A 23,735-nucleotide genomic window follows, 5' to 3' on the forward strand; every position below is an offset into this window, starting at 1 on the left:
ACTTTTCTGAAATCCTCAAGAAATATGAAATTGATATACTGTACTAGCTTTTTCTGATGTTGGCCTTGACTTGGCCATATCTCAACTCCATGTAATTTTTTTTGTAGTTTTGAATTGAATGAGGAAGAGTTAGAACCTTGTGCAAGGTTTCTGTTGATGTTTGTGTTCCAATTGGGAAGATTTTCCTCAAATTCAGTTGCCTATCACTGGGGCAGGAGCTGAGGGAAAGACAGGACTAATAGGAAGGGTTTTTTTTTTGTAAACTGGGGGATGGTTTAGAATCTCTTTGTTGGTGAGAATTTCCCTAATGGCCTATCCACATGAAAACCAGTTTGGGAGACTAAGGAGACTAGGGTGAGAATGCCATTCTTTCAAAGACAGAAATGAGAAAACGCCTGTATTTGTTTTTTTGCTTTTTTGCAAATCTAATGAGGAACCACCTTTTTCTGTTAGTGTCCTGACTCTGAGCCATTCAGGTAGATGTGATTGCTATATATATATATATATATATATATATATATATATAAAGCAGTAATATGGGTGGAGTGCACAAGGATGATCAATCACAGTGCATAGCAATCAGGCCCCCCCAATCCAATTTTCTTTATATGGGTAGTGGATGGGTGTTCCAGCATGACAATGACCCAAAACACACAGCCAAGGCAACAAAGGAGAGGCTCAAGAAGAAGCACATTAAGGTCCTGGAGTGGCAAAGCCAGTCTCCAGACCTTAATCTGATTGAAAATCTGTGGAGGGAGCTGAAAGTTCGAGTTGCCAAATGTCAGCCACCAAACCTTAATGACTTGGAGAGGATCTGCCAAGAGGAGTGGGCCAAAATCCCTCCTGAGATGTGTGAAAACCTGGGGGCCAACTCCAGGAAACGTCTGACCTCTGTGATTGCCAACAAGGGATTTACCACCCAGTACTAAGTCATGTTTTGTGAAGGGGATCAAATACCTATTTCCCTCATGAACATGCAGATTAGTCATCATTTGTTAGACATGCATTTCTGCTGAATTTGTTGTTGCTATTCTGTCTCTTAGGGTTACAATACACCAAACATTCGATTTTTAGACCGATCATTTCTTTGTGAGTGGGCAAACATTCAAAGTCAGCCGGGGAGCAAATAGTTATTTCCTTCACTGTATATATATAGATTCCTAGATTGTAAGCTCGAAAGAGCAGGGCCCTCGAACCCCTCGTGTATTGTATTGTTACTGTCTTGTCTCATGTTCTGTCCCCCCACTCTAATGTACAGCGCTGAGCATACCCTTTGGCGCTATATAAACACTGTATAATAATTATATATATATATTTAGTGCACCAAAAAAGATGTGCTGTTGTAAATTAGATACATTTTAAATATCTAATGTGTCCTATTTACTGGATTGAAAAATATCTTTCTCTTAAATATGTTTCATATTATTACATGTGAAATAATAATAACAATAATAACTAGAAAAGCTACAATTTCTGGGGAAATTGTGTGAAGTGTTCTTGCCTCCACCAGTAGTCTACAACTGGAGTGGGCGGAGTAACTGGGTGGAGTGGCTTGTCACTCTGCTGCCTGCTCACACACCTGGGTTCCTATGGCAACTCACTCTACAGTAAGGGCAGAGAAGAGCGGTTAAAAACAAACTGCTCCTACTTGCTCACTTCACTGGCGGTTGCCATGTTCAAACGGTTGTAGTTTTAAAACTATAAATCCTACAGCAAAGAGCTTTATATTGTGAGAATCGCAGACCCAGACCTACATTTTGATGCATAGTATGTCTCTGAAATATTAAAACTGAAGGCACAGTCGCAGTTTAGAAATGCCCCTTCAAATTTCAGGTGGCTGTGAGTGAAGTTTCAATGAAAGTCAATGGGCGGCGTGAGTTGCAAACAAATGGTCATATTGTAAAAACTATCAGGACTTTTTTAGTGGCAGCAGGGATAGCTGAACATTTTGATATAAGATTTGTGTAGGTGGGCTTGAAAATGAGAGAGTGATGGCAGTTTAGAAATCATGTCCTGATTTTTCCTTCCACACTCTAGCTTTGTCAGCTCCCACTCTAGTTGCGCAATTCATTCCTCTGGGACAAATTTCACCACCAAAACAGCGATATTTCGTGAACCATTCGGCGAAACGTTCCACAAAGTAATAGCAATCCGATCGGGAACAATCCACACGTTTCGGTATATTACTTGTCTATGTAATGTAAAAACTGTGGGAGGAGTTAGGGTGGTAAAATTGGCTATAATAATAAGAATAAGAATATATATGTGAGATAACAATAAGTGTTCTTGCAAGAACACTTAATAAACACCATCATCATCAAATGAGAAAAAGATGTTTTACAAAATGATATATCCCCTTTGAGGAGTTTTCTCTCTTTTTGTATTTGTTGGTTGTGAAGATTTCATATTGACAGCTATCAACAGATCCAAGCACTGATATTTGCAGTGGAAGAGATCAACGATAACCCTCACCTTCTACCCAACACAACTTTGGGCTTCCAGGTATATGACTCGTGTGATGTTATGCAGTATGACTTGGATGGTGCTTTGCAGATACTGACCGGAACAAACACAGCCATTGCCAACTACAGATGTCTTGAAAATATTCCCGGTAGTGCTATTATTGGAGCAGCCCTCTCCTCCAACTCTGTCCTCCTAGCACAGGTTCTGGGACTTTTCCGCTACCCTCAGGTAAGGCAAAATATGAATGAAGGCATTTACTCCTAACTTACTCCTTACTTTCAATTGTATTAAATTTAACTACTTCAAGTCCGGACACTTCCCCCCCTTCCTGTCCAGGACAATTTTCAGCTTTCAGCTCTATCACACTTTTGAATGACAATTGCGTGGTCATGCAACACTGTACCCATATGAATTGCTTAGCATTTTTGTGAGACAGATAAAGCTTTATTTTGGTAGTATTTATTCACCACTGGGATTTTTATTTTTTTTGCTATATAAATGAAAAAGTCCAAAAAATGTAGAAAAAAAGTGTTTTTCTTATAAAATTTTGCCAATAAATAGTATTTCATCATAAATCTTGGCCACAATGTATTCAGTTATCTTTTTAGTAAAAAAAAAAATAACTCAACTTAGTTTATAACCAAAAATTTAAATTTTTAAAACTTTTTTTTATATTTTAATTTTATTTTTTTATATTATTATGCATGTTTTGGGTTTATTTTTAACATACTGTCACCCTAGCAGTACAGTGTCACCATAGTGACACTGTTCTACTTGTGCGGGGTAATGAAGATACATTTTTTGTTTTTTACACTGATTGCTTTTACACCCATAAAGGCTGTAAAAGCAATAATTTCTCCTTCTCTGTGGCTGCATTCTTGCAGTTATTGAGAAATACTGTGTGAGCTGTAATTGGTCACAGCTTGTCACATGGTACAAGGTTGTTGTGAATAGCCCTGTACCATGTGATCTCTGTGATCATTCACAGATTTCACACGTAGTAAGCAATGATGTCAGAAGTGACTTCTTGCTTACTACTCTTCATGTGATCACTGATTGGCCAATCAGTGTTCACATGATCGGGACCTCGCAGAGAGGTCCTGTACAGTGCTTGGTGTTTCGTTGTGTCCAGAGGATCGAGGGCTCCCAGGGAGCGCGCACAATCCAAAATGGCGGGCGCCATTTATGAACGGCAAGCCACCCCTGCACTGCCACCCTCTGGCTGTTTATATACAGCGGCCAGACGGGAAGGGGTTAAAGAAGTACAAGGGGTTTTCAAGTCAAACTGGGACTTTTCATTTTCCAGGTCTAAAAAGTGATGCTAGCATGGTGGTACTACACTCAGTAGTAAGTGGCAAGTGTGTCCTATTACTGATAGGCGGCGCTCATGTCTCAGGCCAGTGCAGAGACTGTTAACCAAGATGGCAGACAACAGTGTTAGTGAGTGCACGGAGCAGCGTGTGGTGATGACGTTTCTTGTGAACAAAGGCGTAAAACCCACAGATATCTACAGAAGTCTTCAAGCACAGTACGGCATTGAGACATTCAGCCGCAGCATTACATTTGAATGGTATAAACAAAGATCTCAGTACATGCATCAGTGGTGGTCCCCAGCCCACAGCAGCCATTCCTGTGAACATTCAGCTAGAACTCAATACACTAAAATCTGATAGTATAACATTCCTGTATCAAACCATTTCACATACATTGTGTCCCGAGTGCTTTGTCCGGCGCCCTGCCTGCATTTTTACTGTTCTTTCTGCCTGGAAACTGAGAAACGTCCATGGCGTCCAAAAAGCGTCCCTTTACGTCAAAAGCGGTTTTAGACCGGCTAGAGAACAGCGATAGTAAATTAGAACCACTTGCAGAATTGAGTGATAATGATTCGTGGGGGAATCTGGTACTCACAGAAAGTTCCCGATCTCCTCTTTCGATTGGGACCTTTCCCGATCATGTGACCGCCGTGACGACGTGTCATGGTGGTCACATGACCCTAAACCCCGTCCCACCTCCCCGCTTCTGAAACCCTTAAAGGGCTGGTGCCAAGGGGTTAAACTGTTTATAAATTAATAAAAACATTGAAATACAAAAGATGGATTCACAGCTACCTTTGCCAGTAAATCAATGCCCATGTGCTTTTTCGAAAAAACTTTTGATGCCATGGAACTTTCGATACAACCTTCAATTTACATATAATAAATATTTGGGGGTCCGTGAACAATCTGAACCAGGGGCGGACTGATCATTTGGAAACTCGGACACTGTCTGAGGGCCCGGGGTCAATAGGGGTCCCATGAGATTCCCCTGGTACCTTTTTCATAGGCGTTTTTGAGTTTGGGCAAGGACACAGGGCCCCCATGATCCCCTATTGCCCAGGGGCCCCATAAATTGTCAGTCCGCTCCTGATCTGAACCTTTATGAAGGGGTTGATGAGCAAGTTTTTGTGACCCATTTTAGAACATTTGAATATTTGAGCATGGGCACTTGCGGGTTCCTGCACTACAGAGGGTGTACAGATGTCTTTCTATCATTAAGAGAAAAGCATCTCCTGGTCTTTAGCTGAGACTTACAATGACATCACAACAACTACATAGTACATACCACACAAACCATACATACCATACAAAGTACCTACCACCATTTGCACCAGTCTCTGCCATAATGTCTGTAATGATATCATACACACGAAAGGGGTGATTTTGTGAGGTTTTAATTGACCTACTACTATATTTTTGGTGAGAGTAGAACAACTGTTAACCTCCTTAGCGGTGTTCCCGACTGTAGTTCGGGGTAAAATTTCTATACCAAAAGCGGTGACCCCGAGCTACACTTGGGCTCACCATGCGGCGTTGCTCTGGGGGTCCCTGCAGCACTTACCTTGTCCTTCGCTCCCACGATGTGTCCCCTCCAGCGTCCCCGGCCATCTCCTCCGGCCGATGCCAGCATCCGGCTTCTGTGTTCCTGTTCCTGTGACATCGGGACGCACGGCGGGAAATTTGAATTTTTAAAAAAATTTCATTTTTGCTGTCATTGCTATTTCAATGCATTTCATATACATTTTGTCCCTACTGCTTTGTCCGGCGCCCTGCCTGCATTTTGAATGTTCTTTCTGCCTGGAAACTTAGAAAAGTCCATGGCGTCCAAAAAGCATCCCTTTACGTCAAAAGCGGTTTTAGAACAGCGATAGTAAATTAGAACCACTTGCAGAATTGAGTGATAATGATTCGTGGGGGAAATTCGTCATCAGACACTGAAAACAATTTTGCGACTTTGCTCAGCGATGTGCGAATTTGCCTCTGTATTTCAAATTTCAGTGTTTTTGGTTTGATTATATTATTGAATTAAATTTATTATTATATTATTATTTTTTATGATTATTTATTAAATTATAATTCATGATTTCGTGTTTCAAATTTTATCATACCCGGGATGTTTACTAGACTCTTGTTCGTACAGATTTCAGTGAGTTATTCCTAAAAATTACAGCCTACAATAAAAAACTACATATTTCCATGCAAAAAAATGGTACCGCTTTCAGCACAAAAAATCGGAAAGAATCATACCGCCAAGGAGGTTAATACCCAATGGAAATCCAAACCTGCAACGTTTGAGTAATACACAGTTGTCCATGATGCAAATACATTTTTGTGTTTGGTAAATAAACAACAATTACTCTTTTCTTTCCTTTAGATCAGCCATTTCGCAACAAGTCGCCTGTTAAGTGACAAAAACAAGTTTCCATCTTTCTTCAGAACTGTCCCTAGTGATGTGTTTCAGTCTCAAGGGCTGGCCAAGCTTGTGTTATATTTTGGTTGGACATGGGTAGGTCTGGTGGCTGTGGACAACGATTACGGTCAGCAGGGTATTAATGTGGTCAAGCAGGAAATCACCAAGGCCGGGGCTTGCATTGCCTTCACTGTAAGCATTCTTGTAAGTCAACCTGACCGCAATGCTCTCCACATAGTTAGGGTCATTCGGCAATCTTCAGCCAGAGTTGTCATTGTCTTCTCAACAATACTTGACTTGATTCCAGTTGTGCAAGAGATGCTGAAGCAGAAGATATATGGCAAAACATTCATTGCCAGTGAAGGTTGGTCAACATCACCATTATATGCCACAGAAGATGTTTATAAAATTTTCTCTGGCACAGTTGGATTGGCTCTCTACAGTGGAGTAATTCCTGGATTTGAAGATTTCTTGAGCAATTTTCACCTTTTCAGTGGTATCGGAAGCAATTGGTTAAAGGTGCGTTGGGAGGAAATTTTTAATTGTGAATTTAGGACTACAAAAACTGATGGAAACTCCTCCACAGTGCCCGGGAATGTGTGCACAGGAAGAGAGTCTCTCACAGGAACACAGAATGGCTACCATGATGTATCCAGCTTGAGAAATCCATACAATGTCTACACAGCAGTGCATATCTTAGCTCAAGCATTAGGAGATCTTGAGGGCTGTAAACCAGGTACAGGAGCATTTCCTAATGCACGTTGCGCACATATCAGGAACGTCAAGCCATGGCAGGTAATATTACAGTCAAAAAAGGTATCTTTCTATACAAAAATGCTTTGCTGTTGCTAGACTACTGTAGTTAAGTTCTACATGGTGGTATATGGTAAATTAAAGTGAATGTAAACCCTGAAAATGAATTTCTTTGGTCTGTTAACCACTTCCAGTCCGGACACTTTCACCCCCTTCCTGTCCAGGCCAATTTTCAGCTTTCAGCGCTATCACACTTTGAATGACAATTGCGCGGTCATGCAACATTGTACCCCTATGAATTTTTTTGCATTTTTTTGAGACAGATAAAGCTTTATTTTGGTGGTATTTATTCACCAATGGGATTTTTATTTTTTTTGATATGTAAATTAAAAAGTCCAAAAATGTCTTATAACATTTTGCAAATAAATAATATTTCATCATAAATCTTGGCCAAAATTTATTCCGTTATATTTTTAGTAAGAAAAAAATAACCCAAATTAGTTTACAACCAAAAATTACCATTTTTAAACATTTTTTTATATTATTTTTTATGTATTATTTTTTTTTTACATACTGTCACCCTAACAGTACAGTGTTACCATGGTGACCCTGTACTACTTGTGGGGGGTGATGAAGATTTTTTTTTTTTTTACACTGATTGCTTTTACACCCATAAAGGCTGTAAAAGCAATCATTTCTCCTTCTCTCTGTGGAAGTGGAAGCAACTGGGAACAAGAGCAACTCAGCCACCAAGTGGTAGGCCACATCACATGACAGGGCGGGGTCAGCGCATGCTGAAGCGCACCGTGCGCAGAAGTCTCCAACTGTCTGCAGAGTCAATAGCTAAAGACCTCCAAACTTGGTGTGGCCTTCAGATTAGCACAACAACAGTGTGTAGAGAGCTTCATGGAATGGGTTTCCATGGCCGAGCAGCTGCAGCCAAGCCTTACATCACCAAGTGCAATGCAAAGCGTCGGAAGCCGTGGTATAAAGCACGCCGCCACTGGACTCTAGAGCAGTGCAGATGTGTTCTCTGGAGAGATGAATCACGCTTCTTTGTCTGGCAATCCGAAGGTACTTGCCTGACTGCATTGTGTCAAGTGTAAAGTTTGGTGGAGGAAATATTATGGTGTCGGTTGGGCTTGGCCCCCTGGTTCCAGTAAAGGGAACTCTTAAGATGTCAGCATACCAAGACATTTCTACAATTTAATTCTCCCAACTTTGTGGGAAGAGTTTGGGGATGGCCCCTTTGTATGCCAACATGACTGCGCACCAGTGCACAAAACAAGGTCCATAAAGACATGGAGGAGCCAGTTTGGGGTGGAGGAACTTGACTGGCCTGCACAGAGTCCTGACCTCAACCCCATAGAACACCTTTGGGATGAATTAGAGCGGAGACTGTGAGCCAGGCCTCCTCCCCCGACATCAGTACCTGACCTCACAAATGTGCTTCTGGAAGAATGGTCCAACCTTCCCATAGACACCCTCCTAAACCTTGTGGACGGCCTTCCCAGAAGAGTTGAAGCTGTTATAGCTGCAAAGGGCGGGGCCAACTCAATATTGAACCCTACGGACTAAGACTGGGAGGCCATTAAAGTTCATGTGCGTGTAAAGGCAGGCGGAACACTACTTTTGGCAATATAGTGTATATAAATAACTCTCTACAAAGTTTTCTTTTTTATTGTTGGTAAAAGGGTGTTTATATATATATATGTGTGTGATTTTTTTTTTGTATACTATTTTTGTCCTATATTTGACATTTATAAAGATAAGGGAAAACTTTTTTTTTTTAGTTTTGGATAGTATGGAGAGGTATTAGAATAAGGGAGGGTTATAACCCCTACCATTTTTTTTTTGCCATCTGTGCCCCATTGGGGAGGTTCACCTTCACTTCCTGTCCCATAGCCAAAACAGGAAGTGAGAGGAAATCCCTACAAATTATCCACATCCTTACCACGCTATAGCTGAATGAAGGCCACAGCGCGGATGTCCAGTTCTAGGAGGGCGTCATATGACGTCCTCCCAAAACACGCCCCCAGCGTGCCTCCAGCAGTGTGTATCTGGTGCTGTCTGTGATTGTTGTTTCCTTTGGACACAGCTGATCACATGACATAGTAAAAGGCCAATCACAGCTGACCACCATGTAAACACACTTGCCAGTTATCGGCAGTCCTTTCCTCATGCACTGTGCACTGTCAAAAGAGACATATTCACTGGTAATTAGGGCACTGATTATCAGTGCCCTGCTTATCAGTGCAGTCCCAAAAGTGTCCATTAGTGCCCAACAGTACTGCCCAGCAGTGCCCAACAGTGCTGCCCAACAATGCTGCCCATTAGTGCCCAACAGTGCTGCCCAGCAGTGCCCAGCAGTGCCAAACAATGCTGCCCAGCAGTGCTGCCAATCTGTACCTGTCAGTGCCACCAGTCTGTGCCGCCAGGCAGTGCCGCCAGTCAGTGGCCTTCAGTGCTAATTATTAATGCCCATCAGTGCTGCCTATCAGTGCCCATCATTGCCGCCCATCAGTGTCCATCAGTACAGCATATCAGCGCAGCATCATCAGTACCTCCTCATCAATGTCCACCAGTGACGCTTCATCAGTGCAGTCTATCAGTGCACATCACTGCTGCCTAACAGTGCACACCAGTGCTGCCTATCAGTGCCGCTTCAGCAGTGCCCATCAGAGTCCATCTGTGCTGCCTATCAGTGCCACCTCATAATTGCCCATCAGTGCAGCCTGATCAATGCACATCAGTGAAGGAGAAAATGTACCTATGTGCAAACTTTTATAATAGAAACAAAGAAAACCTTTTTTTTTTTTTAATTTTCACTTTCCGTTTATAGTGCAAAAAATAAAAAACCCAGTGTTGGTTAAATACCACCAAATGAAAGCTCTATTTGTGTGAAAAAATGATAAAGATGTCATATGGGTAAAGTGTTGCATGACTGCGCAATTGTCATTCAAAGTGCAACAGCACTGAAAGCTGAAAATTGGCCTAGACAGGAAGAGGGTAAAAGTGCCCTGTAGGCAAAGTGGTTAAAGGAATCCACTGGCATCCCAGGTCACCAGAGTCTTTGTCCCCACTTGAAAATTTCCCCTGTTCTGGAGCCAACCCCAAATTTGGGATTTTCTTTTACTTTCACTTTCAATGCCTTACTGGCTTCATCCTGAACCTAAAAAAAAAACGGTCTAGCTCAAGTTAGGCTTTAAAACTGGTGACCATAGAAATCATTTGTTAAATGTGAGAAACATTACATGTAGAGATGAGCGAAGTATTCAAAAATTCGATTCGACTGATTCGGCGAATTTGTGGACAATATTCGATTCGAGTCGAATATATTCGCTGTGAATTTAACTTAAAAAAGGGTGTTTCTAGGCTTCAGAGAGACTTAATATTAGTGCAGAACACTGTACCTTTAATTTAAATGCCCTTGGAGTCTGATGGGGAAGAGAAATAATACTGTCAGTCAGTATGACATGCAGATGAGTGCCGTCGATCTTAGAATCACCGCACACTTCACTCATTTGGGCAGTCAGGGGGCCAAAACCAGAGTGTGGAGCCACAGTGTGGCGGTGGAGGCAGCAGCAATGGGAGGCCATACAGCAACCTATGACAAAATGGAAACCAGCAGGAGTGTGAGGAGACCTGAAAGTGGCACATGGCAGAGTGGGAGCAATGGGAGGCGGTACAGGGACCCATGTCACACTGTGGACCCAGCAGCAGCGTGACCAGGCGGTACGGGGGCCCATGGCAGATTACAGGCCTGGCAGCAGCAATGGGAGGCCCGTAATCTGTCAGCACCCTATGACAAAAAATGGAACACACCAGCAGTGTGTGAGGAGACCTGAAAGTGGCACATGGCAGAGTGTGGCGATGGAGACAGCAGCAATGGGAGGCCGTACAGGGACCCATGACAGACTCTGGACTTGGCAGCAGCATGAGGAGGCGGTATAGGGGCCCATGGCAGATTAGGGGCCTGGCAGCAGCCATGGGAGGCCCGTAATCTGCCAGCACCCTATGTCAAAAAATTCAACACACCAGCAGTGTGAGGAGACCTGAAAGTGGCACATGGCATGAGACACTGTGGACCTGGCAGCAGCATGAGGAGGCGGTACAGGGGCCCATGGCAGAATAGGGGCCTGGCAGCAGCTATGGGAGGCCCGTAATCTGCCAGCACCCTATGTCAAAAAATTCAACACACCAGCAGTGTGAAGAGACCTGAATGTGGCACATGGCAGAGTGTGGCGATGGAGACAGCAGCAATGGGAGGCCGTACAGGGACCCATGAGAGACTCTGGACTTGGCAGCAGCATGAGGAGGCGGTATATAGGGGCCCATGGCAGATTAGGGGCCTGGCAGCAGCTATGGGAGGCCCGTAATCTGCCAGCACCCTATGTCAAAAAATTGAACACACCAGCAGTGTGAGGAGACCTGAAAGTGGCACATGGCATGAGAGACTGTGGACCTGGCAGCAGCATGAGGAGGCGGTATAGGGGCCCATGGCAGATTAGGGGCCTGGCAGCAGCTATGGGAGGCCCGTAATCTGCCAGCACCCTATGTCAAAAAATTCAACACACCAGCAGTGTGAGGAGACCTGAAAGTGGCACATGGCATGAGAGACTGTGGACCTGGCAGCAGCATGAGGAGGCGGTATAGGGGCCCATGGCAGATTAGGGGCCTGGCAGCAGCTATGGGAGGCCCGTAGTCTGCCAGCACCCTATGTCAAAAATTCAACACACCAGCAGTGTGTGAGGAGACCTGAAAGTGGCACATGGCAGAGTGTGGCGATGGAGACAGCAGCAATGGGAGGCCGTACAGGGACCCATGACAGACTCTGGACCTGGCAGCAGCATGAGGAGGCGGTATATAGGGGCCCATGGCAGATTAGGGGCCTGGCAGCAGCTATGGGATGCCCGTAATCTGCCAGCACCCTATGTCAAAAAATTGAACACAACAGCAGTGTGTGAGGAGACCTGAAAGTGGCACATGGCATGAGAGACTGTGGACCTGGCAGCAGCATGAGGAGGCGGTATAGGGGCCCATGGCAGATTAGGGGCCTGGCAGCAGCTATGGGAGGCCCGTAATCTGCCAGCACCCTATGTCAAAAAATTCAACACACCAGCAGTGTGTGAGGAGACCTGAAAGTGGCACATGGCAGAGTGTGGCGATGGAGACAGCAGCAATGGGAGGCCGTACAGGGACCCATGAGAGACTCTGGACTTGGCAGCAGCATGAGGAGGCGGTATATAGGGGCCCATGGCAGATTAGGGGCCTGGCAGCAGCTATGGGAGGCCCGTAATCTGCCAGCACCCTATGTCAAAAAATTCAACACACCAGCAGTGTGAGGAGACCTGAAAGTGGCACATGGCATGAGAGACTGTGGACCTGGCAGCAGCATGAGGAGGCGGTATAGGGGCCCATGGCAGATTAGGGGCCTGGCAGCAGCTATGGGAGGCCCGTAATCTGCCAGCACCCTATGTCAAAAAATTCAACACACCAGCAGTGTGTGAGGAGACCTGAAAGTGGCACATGGCAGAGTGTGGCGATGGAGACAGCAGCAATGGGAGGCCGTACAGGGACCCATGACAGACTCTGGACCTGGCAGCAGCATGAGGAGGCGGTACAGGGGCCCATGGCAGATTAAGGCCTGGCAGCAGCAATGGGATGCCCGTAATCTGCCAGCACCCTATGACAAAATGGAACCCTGGGCTGGGGCAGGCAGAACCGCCGTATCTTTATCATGGTTTTCCCAGGCCACCGAATGGCGATGCTGCATATGCTGACGCAACGCTGTAGTCCCAACATGGGCCCCCTGGCCACGCTTGACTTTCTGGCCACATAGTCGACATACGGCTACGTTTACTTCCTCGGGCGGCTTGACGAAAAATTGCCACACCGCCGAGTAGGAAACTTTGCCCCCGCTACTCCTCACTGGCTGACTGCTACTTCCTCCGTGCACACCGGCACCACTACTGGCCGTGGTGGTAGGCTGCAGTGGAGCTGGTGCTCTACTCCGTGGCCGTTTGCCTCCACTGACACTGCTGCGACCCTGCTGCCTCCTGGCAGCAGCAATGGGAGGCCGTACAGGGACCCATGACACACTCTGGACCTGGCAGCAGCATGAAGAGGCGGTACAGGGGCCCATGGCAGATTACGTGCCTGGCAGCAGCAATGGGAGGCCCGTAATCTGCCAGCACCCTATGACAAAAAATGGAACACACCAGCAGTGTGAGGAGACCTTAAAGTGGCACATAGCAGAGTGTGGCGATGGAGACAGCAGCAATGGGAGGCCGTACAGGGACCCATGAGAGACTCTGGACCTGGCAGCAGCATGAGGAGGCGGTACGGGGGCCCATGGCAGATTACGGGCCTGGCAGCAGCAATGGGAGGCCCGTAATCTGCCAGCACCCTATGACAAAATGGAACACACCAGCAGTGTGAGGAGACCTGAAAGTGGCACATGGCAGAGTGTGGCGATGGAGACAGCAGCAATGGGAGGCCGTACAGGGACCCATGAGAGACTCTGGACTTGGCAGCAGCATGAGGAGGCGGTATATAGGGGCCCATGGCAGATTAGGGGCCTGGCAGCAGCTATGGGAGGCCCGTAATCTGCCAGCACCCTATGTCAAAAAATTCAACACACCAGCAGTGTGAGGAGACCTGAAAGTGGCACATGGCATGAGAGACTGTGGACCTGGCAGCAGCATGAGGAGGCGGTATAGGGGCCCATGGCAGATTAGGGGCCTGGCAGCAGCTATGGGAGGCCCGTAATCTGCCAGCACCCTATGTCAAAAAATTGAACACAACAGCAGTGTGTGAGGAGACCTGAAAGTGGCACATGGCAGAGTGTGGCGATGGAGACAGCAGCAATGGGAGGCCGTACAGGGACCCATGACAGACTCTGGACCTGGCAGCAGCATGAGGAGGCGGTATATAGGGGCCCATGGCAGATTAGGGGCCTGGCAGCAGCTATGGGAGGCCCGTAATCTGCCAGCACCCTATGTCAAAAAATTGAACACAACAGCAGTGTGTGAGGAGACCTGAAAGTGGCACATGGCAGAGTGTGGCGATGGAGACAGCAGCAATGGGAGGCCGTACAGGGACCCATGACAGACTCTGGACCTGGCAGCAGCATGAGGAGGCGGTATATAGGGGCCCATGGCAGATTAGGGGCCTGGCAGCAGCTATGGGAGGCCCGTAATCTGCCAGCACCCTATGTCAAATAATTGAACACAACAGCAGTGTGTGAGGAGACCTGAAAGTGGCACATGGCAGAGTGTGGCGATGGAGACAGCAGCAATGGGAGGCCGTACAGGGACCCATGACAGACTCTGGACCTGGCAGCAGCATGAGGAGGCGGTATATAGGGGCCCATGGCAGATTAGGGGCCTGGCAGCAGCTATGGGAGGCTCGTAATCTGTCAGCACCCTATGTCAAAAAATTGAACACAACAGCAGTGTGTGAGGAGACCTGAAAGTGGCACATGGCAGAGTGTGGCGATGGAGACAGCAGCAATGGGAGGCCGTACAGGGACCCATGACAGACTCTGGACTTGGCAGCAGCATGAGGAGGCGGTATATAGGGGCCCATGGCAGATTAGGGGCCTGGCAGCAGCTATGGGAGGCCCGTAATCTGCCAGCACCCTATGTCAAAAAATTCAACACACCAGCAGTGTGTGAGGAGACCTGAAAGTGGCACATGGCAGAGTGTGGCGATGGAGACAACCCACCGACTGTTTTGCTCGCTGCCAAGCTGCCACCCTCTTCTCCTGATGATGCGGAAGCAATAGCCTGATGACGACGAGGCTGCCAAGTGCGATCAGCCTCATCATCATCAATTAGGGTCTCCGCCTCACTACTAGCCCCCTCGGCTGCGTGTGGGTCAGGAGACAGACCTGTCTCTAGACCGGCTACCGAGCCACTCTCCTCGCCACTACTTCTTCGCCTGGCTGCTGAAGAGGCGGATGTCTCTCCCCGTTCCTGACCGCCCTCTGTTAGCTCTTCCTCACTGTACTGGATGACACCGGGAGCACTAGCCTCTGGCTGCGAATAGTGCTGCCTCGACCCCTTCCTCTGCTGCCACGTCTGCTCGCTCCTAAAACATTGCCTCCTCTGCCACTCCTCTGCATGTTGTCTGACATACTCTTTAATTAAACGATTCTGTGTCCCTGAGTAACAATTCTGTGTCCCTGAGTAACAATTCTGTGTCCCTGAGTAACAATTCTGTGTCCCTGAGTAACGTTTCTGTGGCCCTAAGTAACAGTTCTGTGGCCCTAAGTAACAGTTCTGTGGCCCTCAGTAACAATTCTGTGTCCCTCAGTAACAATTCTGTGTCCCTCAGTAACATTTCTGTGGCCCTCAGTAACAATTCTGTCTGTCCCTGAGTAACAATTTTGTGTCTGTCCCTGAGTAACAATTCTGTGTCCCTCAGTAGCAATTCTGTGTCCCTCAGTAAAAATTCTGTGTCCCTCAGTAACAATTCTGTGTCCCTCAGTAACAATTCTGTGTCTGTCCCTGAGTAAGAATTCTGTGTCTGTCCCTGAGTAACGTTTCTGTGGCCCTAAGTAACGGTTCTGTGGCCCTCAGTAACAATTCTGTGTCCCTGAGTAACAATTCTGTGTCTGTCCCTGAGTAACAATTCTGTGTCTGTCCCTGAGTAACAATTCTGTGTCCCTGAGTAACGTTTCTGTGGCCCTAAGTAACATTTCTGTGGCCCTCAGTAACAATTCTGTCTGTCCCTGAGTAACAATTCTGTGTCTGTCCCTGAGTAACAATTCTGTGTCCCTCAGTAACAATTCTGTGTCCCTCAGTAAAAATTCTGTGTTCCTCAGTAACAATTCTGTGTCCCTCAGTAACAATTCTGTGTCCCTGAGTAACAATTCTGTGTCCCTAAGTAACTGTTCTGTGGCCCTCAGTAACAATTCTGTGTCCCTGAGTAACGTTTCTGTGACCCTAAGTAATGGTTCTGTGGCCCTCAGTAACAATTCTGTGTCCCTGAGTAACAATTCTGTGTCTGTCCCTGAGTAACAATTCTGTGTCTGTCCCTGAGTAACAATTCTGTGTCCCTGAGTAACGTTTCTGTGGCCCTAAGTAACAGTTCTGTGGCCCTCAGTAACAATTCTGTCTGTCCCTGAGTAACAATTCTGTGTCTGTCCCTGAATAACAATTCTGTGGCCGTAAGTAACGGTTCTGTGGCCCTCAGTAACAATTCTGTGTCCCTGAGTAACAATTCTGTGGCCCTAAGTAACGGTTCTGTGGCCCTCAGTAACAATTCTGTGTCCCTCAGTAACAATTCTGTGTCTGTCCCTGAGTAACAATTCTGTGGCCCTAAGTAACGGTTCTGTGGCCCTCAGTAACAATTCTGTGTGCCTGAGTAACGTTTCTGTGGCCCTAAGTAACAATTCTGTGGCCCTCAGTAACAATTCTGTGTCTGTCCCCGAGTAAAAATTCTGTGGCCCTAAGTAACAATTCTGTGGCCCTCAGTAACAATTCTGTGTCCCTGAGTAACGTTTCTGTGGCCCTAAGTAACAATTCTGTGGCCCTCAGTAACAATTCTGTGTCTGTCCCTGAGTAACAATTCTGTGGCCCTAAGTAACGGTTCTGTGGCCCTCAGTAACAATTCTGTGTCCCTGAGTAACGTTTCTGTGGCCCTAAGTAACAATTCTGTGGCCCTCAGTAACAATTCTGTGTCTGTCCCTGAGTAACAATTCTGTGGCCCTAAGTAACGGTTCTGTGGCCCTCAGTAACAATTCTGTGTCCCTGAGTAACAATTCTGTGGCCCTAAGTAACGGTTCTGTGGCCCTCAGTAACAATTCTGTGTCCCTGAGTAACAATTCTGTGTCTGTCCCTGAGTAACAATTCTGTGGCCCTAAGTAACGGTTCTGTGGCCCTCAGTAACAATTCTGTGTCCCTGAGTAACAATTCTGTGGCCCTAAGTAACAGTTCTGTGGCCCTCAGTAACAATTCTGTGTCCCTCAGTAACAATTCTGTGTCTGTCCCTGAGTAGCAATTCTGTGGCCCTAACTAACGTTTCTGTGGCCCTAAGTAACAGTTCTGTGGCCCTCAGTAACAATTCTGTGTCCCTGAGTAACGTTTCTGTGGCCCTAAGTAACAATTCTGAGGCCCTCAGTAACAATTCTGTGTCTGTCCCTGAGTAACAATTCTGTGGCCCTAACTAACGTTTCTGTGGCCCTAAGTAACAGTTCTGTGGCCCTCAGTAACAATTCTGTGGCCCTGAGTAACGTTTCTGTGGCCCTAAGTAACAATTCTGTCTTTCCCTGAGTAACAATTCTGTGGCCCTAACTAGCGTTTCTGTGGCCCTAAGTAACGATTCTGTGGCCCTCATTAACAATTCTGTGTCCCTGAGTAATGCTTCTCTGTCCCTAAGTAACATTTCTCTGTCCCTAAGTAACGTTTCTGTGGCCCTAACTCTGTCCCTAATACAGAGCGGTCTGCCTCTCTTGAATGACTGGAGGCAAATGAAGAATTCTAAAATGGCCGCCATTTATAGCTCGACCATTACACAGTGCTGGCTGGCTGGCTGCTGATTGGCTAATGCGATCACATGTCATTAAGGAATGCATTATGGGTCAGCGCGCCTTGTCTGCGCGCCTTCCCAGACATCCCCGCTCCGTCGCCGCACATGTCCGCCGCCATTTTATTTTCCAATATTCGAAACGAATTCCACTTCGCCTACTTCGATTCGCTCATCTCTAATTACATGAAGTAAATTGTAAAACTTTCCTACTTTACAGCTCCTTTACTACATGAAGAAGTCCAGGCTCACTCTGAGCAATGGCAGAGAGCTTTACTTTGATGAAAATGGAGACCCACCTGCATTATACGACATTGTAAACTGGCAGCTGAACCGGGATGGCACAATACACCACCTCAAAATTGGCAGTTATGACATTGTGGCATCCCCTACTCACATGTTCACTATTAACAAAAGTGCCATTTTCTGGGTGGATGGAGAGAGCCAGGTATGACCATTATAATTAATTTATGACCAACTACTAAGTTTTAAAATATGGGTCATTTAATGTATTGGCAATTTCTGTGTATACTTGTACACAGTTCCCTTAGTTGCCAAATATTCTTGTTTCAAAGCAAAGAGCAAGCCTTTAAAAATACATTTGTGAAAGAATGGGTCGCTCTCAGGAGCTCAGTGACTCCAAGCGTGGTCCCGTTATAGGTGGCCACCTGTGCAATAAGTCCATCTGTGACATTTCCTGGCTACTAAATATTCCACGGTCAACTGTTAGTGGGATTATAACAAAGTGGAAGCAACTGGGAGCAGCAACTCAGCCACCAAGTGGTAGGCCACGTCACATGACAGAGAGGGGTCAGCACATGGTGTAGCGCACAGTACGCAGAAGTCCCCAACTGTCTGCAGAGTCAATAGCTAAAGACCTCCAAACTTGGTGTGGCCTTCAGGTTACCACAACAACAGTGCTTAGAGCGCTTCTTTGTCTGGCAATCCGATGAACATGTCTGGGTTTGGCAGTTGCCAGGAGAATGGCACTTGCCAGACTGCATTGTGCAGTTTGGTGGAGGGGGGGTTATGGTGAGGGGTGTTTTTCAGGGGTTGGGCTTGGCCCCTTAATTCCAGTGAAGGGAACTCTTAAGGCATCAGCATACCAAGATATTTCAGACAATTTAGGGTTTAGGGATGGCCCTTTCCTGTTCCAACATGACTGGGCACCAGTGCACAAAGCAAGGTCCATAAAGGCATGGATGAGTGAGTTTGGGGTGGAGGAACTTGACTGGCCTGCACAGAGTCCTGACCTCAACCCCATAGAACACCTTTGGGATGAATTAGAGCGGAGACTGCAATCCAGGCCTTCTAATCTGACATCAGTGCCTGACCTGACAAATGTGCTTCTGGAAGAATGGTCAAACCTTCCCATAGACACCCTCCTAAACCTTGTGGACGGCCTTTTGAGAAGAGTTGAAACAGTTATAGCTGCAAAGGGCGGGGCCAACTCAATATTGAACCCTACAGACTAAGACTGGGATGCCATTAAAGTTCATGTGCGTGTAAAGGCCGGCCGACCAATACTTTTGGCAATATAGCGTATGTTTCTTAGAAATGATTCTGGCTTTATAAATTGCTATTGAAATTATTATTTTTTTCCATCTACAATGTGTGATGAGCCCCTGGTATGATGAGCCCCTGACGTTGCCTGAACTCAGAGTTGTAGTGAATAAGGACACTGCAGATCAAATGTTCCTCACCGAACACCAGCACGTGCATTGATGCACTCTGTGGACCTGTAAAAGGTTCTTTTGAACTCCCTTCCAGTCCATGTATGGGAACTCCTGTCCATGCTTCTGCAGGTTTCATTGAGAATCCTACTATAATCTCATCTACCTAATTTGCATACTTCCTTCCATTTCTGTGAATGAAACTATTTGCTTAAAAGTCCAACATAGTCAATCACATGACCTTTCGATGAAGTGAAAAGGGCTAAAAGCTTTGTTTGGTTTGGGCTAATTTGGGAGATGTCCCATTACTTCCTGTTCTGTCTGACACCTGCTACCCAGAACGAAAGTAAGGGAAAGTCTGGCCACAAGCAATCCAAACACACCAGAGTTTCTAAACAACCACTCTTCTTAAAAAAGATGTCCACCTCAGGGGGGATTTCATCATAATGTTTGACACACATCAATTTTTTTTTTAGCTAAACTGAACTTTAAATGCTCACTTAATTGCAGGTACCAATCTCCATCTGCAGTCAAAGTTGTGCTCCAGGATTTCGGAAGGCTGCCAAACCTGGAGAACCACCTTGCTGCCTTCAATGTGTCCCTTGTGGTCAAGGAGAGATTTCCAACCAGTCAGGTAAGTTTCACCTCTGTTATTGGATAGCAATCATATATCCCTACCTATTCCAGGCAAAATAAAAAAAACTCCTTGTTAACTTTATCTTATATCTCTGGGAATCTGACTACATGCAACACCAGCTACAAGTGCTGCATATCTCATGGTGATGTGTTAAAACAACACAAGTTTAATAGTATTAGTCACAAGAAATTATGGGGAAAATGAAGAAGTGGCACCAATAATGGATCAGCAGCATATACACTCACCGGTCACTTTATTAGGTACCTGGTGTGGTGGTCTTCTGCTGCTGTAGCCCATCTGCTTTAATGTTTAATGTGTTGTGCATTCAGAGATGGTATTCTGCATACCTTGGTTGTAATGCATGGTTATCTCTAACTACACGAAGTATCAGGCCCCGACCATTACAACCATGGCAGACAGACGACACCAGAAATCTTAAGTGACATAGTCGTGCACTGGAGCAATTGTGGCATAAAACCAAATCTCACCAAGCATTCACCCTATATAAATCTGCTTTCTTAACATACAATTCCTCCCTCTATGCTGCCAAACAAGCCAACTTTGTCACTCTTATTAATACCTTGTAATCCAGTCCTTGTCTTCGCTTCTCTACTTTTAACTCTCTACTTTCTCCACCTCCACCCAGTAACTCACTCACTGCTTACGAGATTGCAAATCATTTCAAAAACAAGATTGATGCAATTTGTAGGGGCATCTCTGCTACACAGACATCTATCCCACTTAGCATACTTTATACTAAACCTCCCTCAACACTTTCCTCTTTTGACCTTGCTACTACTGAAGAGGTCACTAAGGTTTTCTCAGAAGCCTGCCTCACCACCTGTCCCCTGGCTCCTGTCCCCTCTCAACTATTACGGTCACCCTCTTCTTCCATTCTATGCTCCCTCACTCACATCTTCAATCTCTCCCTCTCTAACGTTGCCTTCCCCACCCCTCTAAAGCATGCACACATCACTCCCATGCTTAAAAAACCCTCGCTGGACCCCACCAACCTGAACAACTTAAGACCTGTTTCCCTGCTCCCGTTTACCTCTAAACTCCTTGAGTGCTTAGTCCACAATCGCCTGAGCTCCTACCTCACCGACAACAACCTTCTTGACCCTTTACAGTCTGGCTTTCGCTCACTACTCTCCACTGAAACATCACTACTAAAACTCACTAATGATCTACTAACTGCTAAAACCAATGGCCACTACTCCGTACTGTTACTACTTGACCTCTCTGCGGCTTTTAGTACTGTTGAGCATCCCCTCCTCAAAAAAAACTCCACTCTCTTGGTCTCCGAGACTCTGCTCTCTCCTGGTTCTCCTCCTACCTATCGCAGCGCTTCTTCAGCGTTACCTATAACTCTGTCTCCTCCTCTCCACTTCCTCTTTCTGTAGAGGTCCATCAAGGTTCTGTCCTTGGACCCCTTCTCTTCTCCATCTGCACCTCCTCCCTTGGTCACCTGATAAACTCCCAGGGCTTTGCCCAATGGATAAAATTCGAAACATTAACAATAACATATAAAGCCATTTTTAACTCTTCCCTAAATTACATCACCAATCTTGTCTCCAAATATCACCAAAACCATCTTCTCCACTCCTCGCACGACCTCCTGCTCTCTAGCTCCCTTGTATACTCCTCCCATGCTCATCTGCAGGACTTCTCCAGAGCCTCCCCTATCCTCTGGAACTCTCTACCCCAATCTATCCGACTATTGCCTACTCTGCCCACTTTTAGGTCATCTTTGAAAACCTATCTCTTCAGGAAAGCCTATCCTGCCTTCAGCTAACAATGGAATCTTCTATTCCTCATATCAGTTCATCACCCACAAGTATTACCTTTTGTACCGCCAGCCCCTCCCTCTTAGATTGTAAACTCCATGGAGCAGGGCCCTCCTAACCTTCTTGTATTGAACTGTATTGTTGCTGTATTGTCTCCCGTTATATTGCAAAGCGCTGAGCAAACTGTTGGCGCTATTTAAATCCTGTATTATATAAATAATAATAATAGTTACTGTTACCTTTCTTTCATCTCAAACCAATCTGCCCATTCTCCTCTGACCTCTCACATCAACAAGGCCTTTTTGTCCACACAACTGCTGCTCACTGGATATTTTCTCTTTTTCGGACCATTCTCTGTAAACCCTAGAGATGGTTGTGTGTGAAAATCCCAGTAGATCAGCAGTTTTTGAAATACTCAGACCAGCCCATCTGACACCAAAAGCCATGCCACGTTCAAAGTCACTTAAATCCCCTTTCTTCTCCATTCTGATGCTCAGTTTGAACTTCAGCAAGTGGTCTTCACCACGTCTAGATGCATAATTGCATTGAGTTGCTACCATGTGACTGACTGATTAGCAATTTGTGTTACCAAGCAATTGAACAGGTGTACCTAATAAAGTGGTCAGAGAGTGTATAATACTTTTGGTCCCTTGTTACTAAGTAGGGCTGTCACAGAGTTTACTTGACCAACTACATTACCAGGGATGAGCAACTCATGTCACCTAATCTGGGGGTGGTCCTGGTGCTGTGGTTGCACTGAAGAGTAGCTGGCTATGGTGTCAATCAAGATGAAAGGCACATGCCAGCCCACTGTGTGCTGACATGTCAGCTTTTAATGTTTGTCCTAGGGTGACAAACTAAGCCTATATAGACTTACAGTAAGGCATCAAATTCACCATCAGACGTTCCCACCTCCCAGCTAATACTGGTGGGATCAACAGGTCCAAAAAGATGAATAAAAACCTCACAGAGAAAAAGTAGGTGACCCAAAAGACATAAAGAAGGGTAAACTACCATTTATCCGGTTTTAATTTTTAAGGTTTACAGTTTGTTTTTTTTAACACATTTCAGCAACTGTATTGGAAACACAATGCTGTTCTTTTGAAACTAAATGCACACAAAGTTCATGACTCTTCATAAGGCTTTGATCTATCATGATCTATAGAGACCAGTACACTGTCAGTCCAAATAATGCATATTCTTTTGCTTCATGTTGCAGATTCTTTTGAGTGTTACAAGTGTCCTTGGGATAAGTGGCCAAACCAACAGAAAACAAAATGTCTTAAAAAGAGTATAGATTACCTCTCTTATGAAGATCTTCTTGGACTTTCTTTGGCAATCATCAGCATTGGGTCCTCTTTTGTTCCAACCGTGATTATGAAAATTTTGACAAAGAACAAACATACTGCCATAGTGAAAGCCAGTAATTATTCTCTAAGTTGCCTTCTTCTAGGATCTCTAATGCTGTGCTTTCTCAGTGCCTTGATTTTTATTGGGTCCCCCAACAGGGAGAGCTGTCTGTTACGCCCGGCTACATTTGGCATGACTTTTGTTCTTTGCATATCGTGTATCTTGGCCAAGACAATCATGGTGTTGCTTGCATTCTTGGCTGTCAAACCGCTGAGCAGGCTAAAAAAATGGACCAATATTCGTGTGGCCTACGCAATTACAACACTTGGCTTTTTAGTACAGGTCATCTTATGCATTACTTGGCTGTCTCTAGCTCCTCCGTACCCACAGTACAACACTCACATTTACCCAGAACTCATTATTGCTGAGTGCAATGAAGGCTCTACTTTTGCTTTTTGGACCATGTTGGGTTACCTTTTTCTGCTGGCAACCATAAGTTTCATTGTTGCCTTTCTGGCTCGGCGACTTCCTGACAGCTTCAACGAGGCCCAGTTTATCACGTTCAGCATGCTGGCCTTCCTGAGTGTTTGGATATCTTATATCCCAGCATCCCTCAGTGCTCAGGGCAAATATACAGTGGCCATGGAGATCTTTGCCATTTTGGCTTCCAGTTGGGCTCTAGTCTTCTGTATGTTCCTTCCTAAATGTTTCATCATATTGTTTAGACCACACATGAACTCCAGGGAAATTCTAATGAGGAGAGATAGGGTTAACATACCAACTACTTCCAAAATATATACATTGCATCAGTGA

The 23,735-nt window shown here is 45.6% G+C and overlaps 1 protein-coding gene across 1 annotated transcript; it reads left to right on the forward strand.

Moving 5' to 3' along the window:
- The first annotated feature begins 307 nt into the window (after positions 1-307).
- On the forward strand, positions 308-23,735 carry LOC149448964 (extracellular calcium-sensing receptor-like). Its single transcript, XM_089694016.1, has 6 exons — positions 308-354; positions 2,400-2,691; positions 6,154-6,984; positions 17,696-17,923; positions 19,659-19,782; positions 22,792-23,735. The coding sequence occupies exons 1-6, from the start codon at positions 308-310 to the stop codon at positions 23,733-23,735; spliced, it is 2,466 nt and encodes an 821-aa protein (XP_089550142.1).

The sequence above is a fragment of the Staurois parvus genome, unplaced genomic scaffold (genome assembly GCF_062004578.1).
Source record: "Staurois parvus isolate SC_StPar_1 unplaced genomic scaffold, SC_StPar_1.0 ptg000647l, whole genome shotgun sequence".
NCBI lineage: Eukaryota > Metazoa > Chordata > Amphibia > Anura > Ranidae > Staurois > Staurois parvus.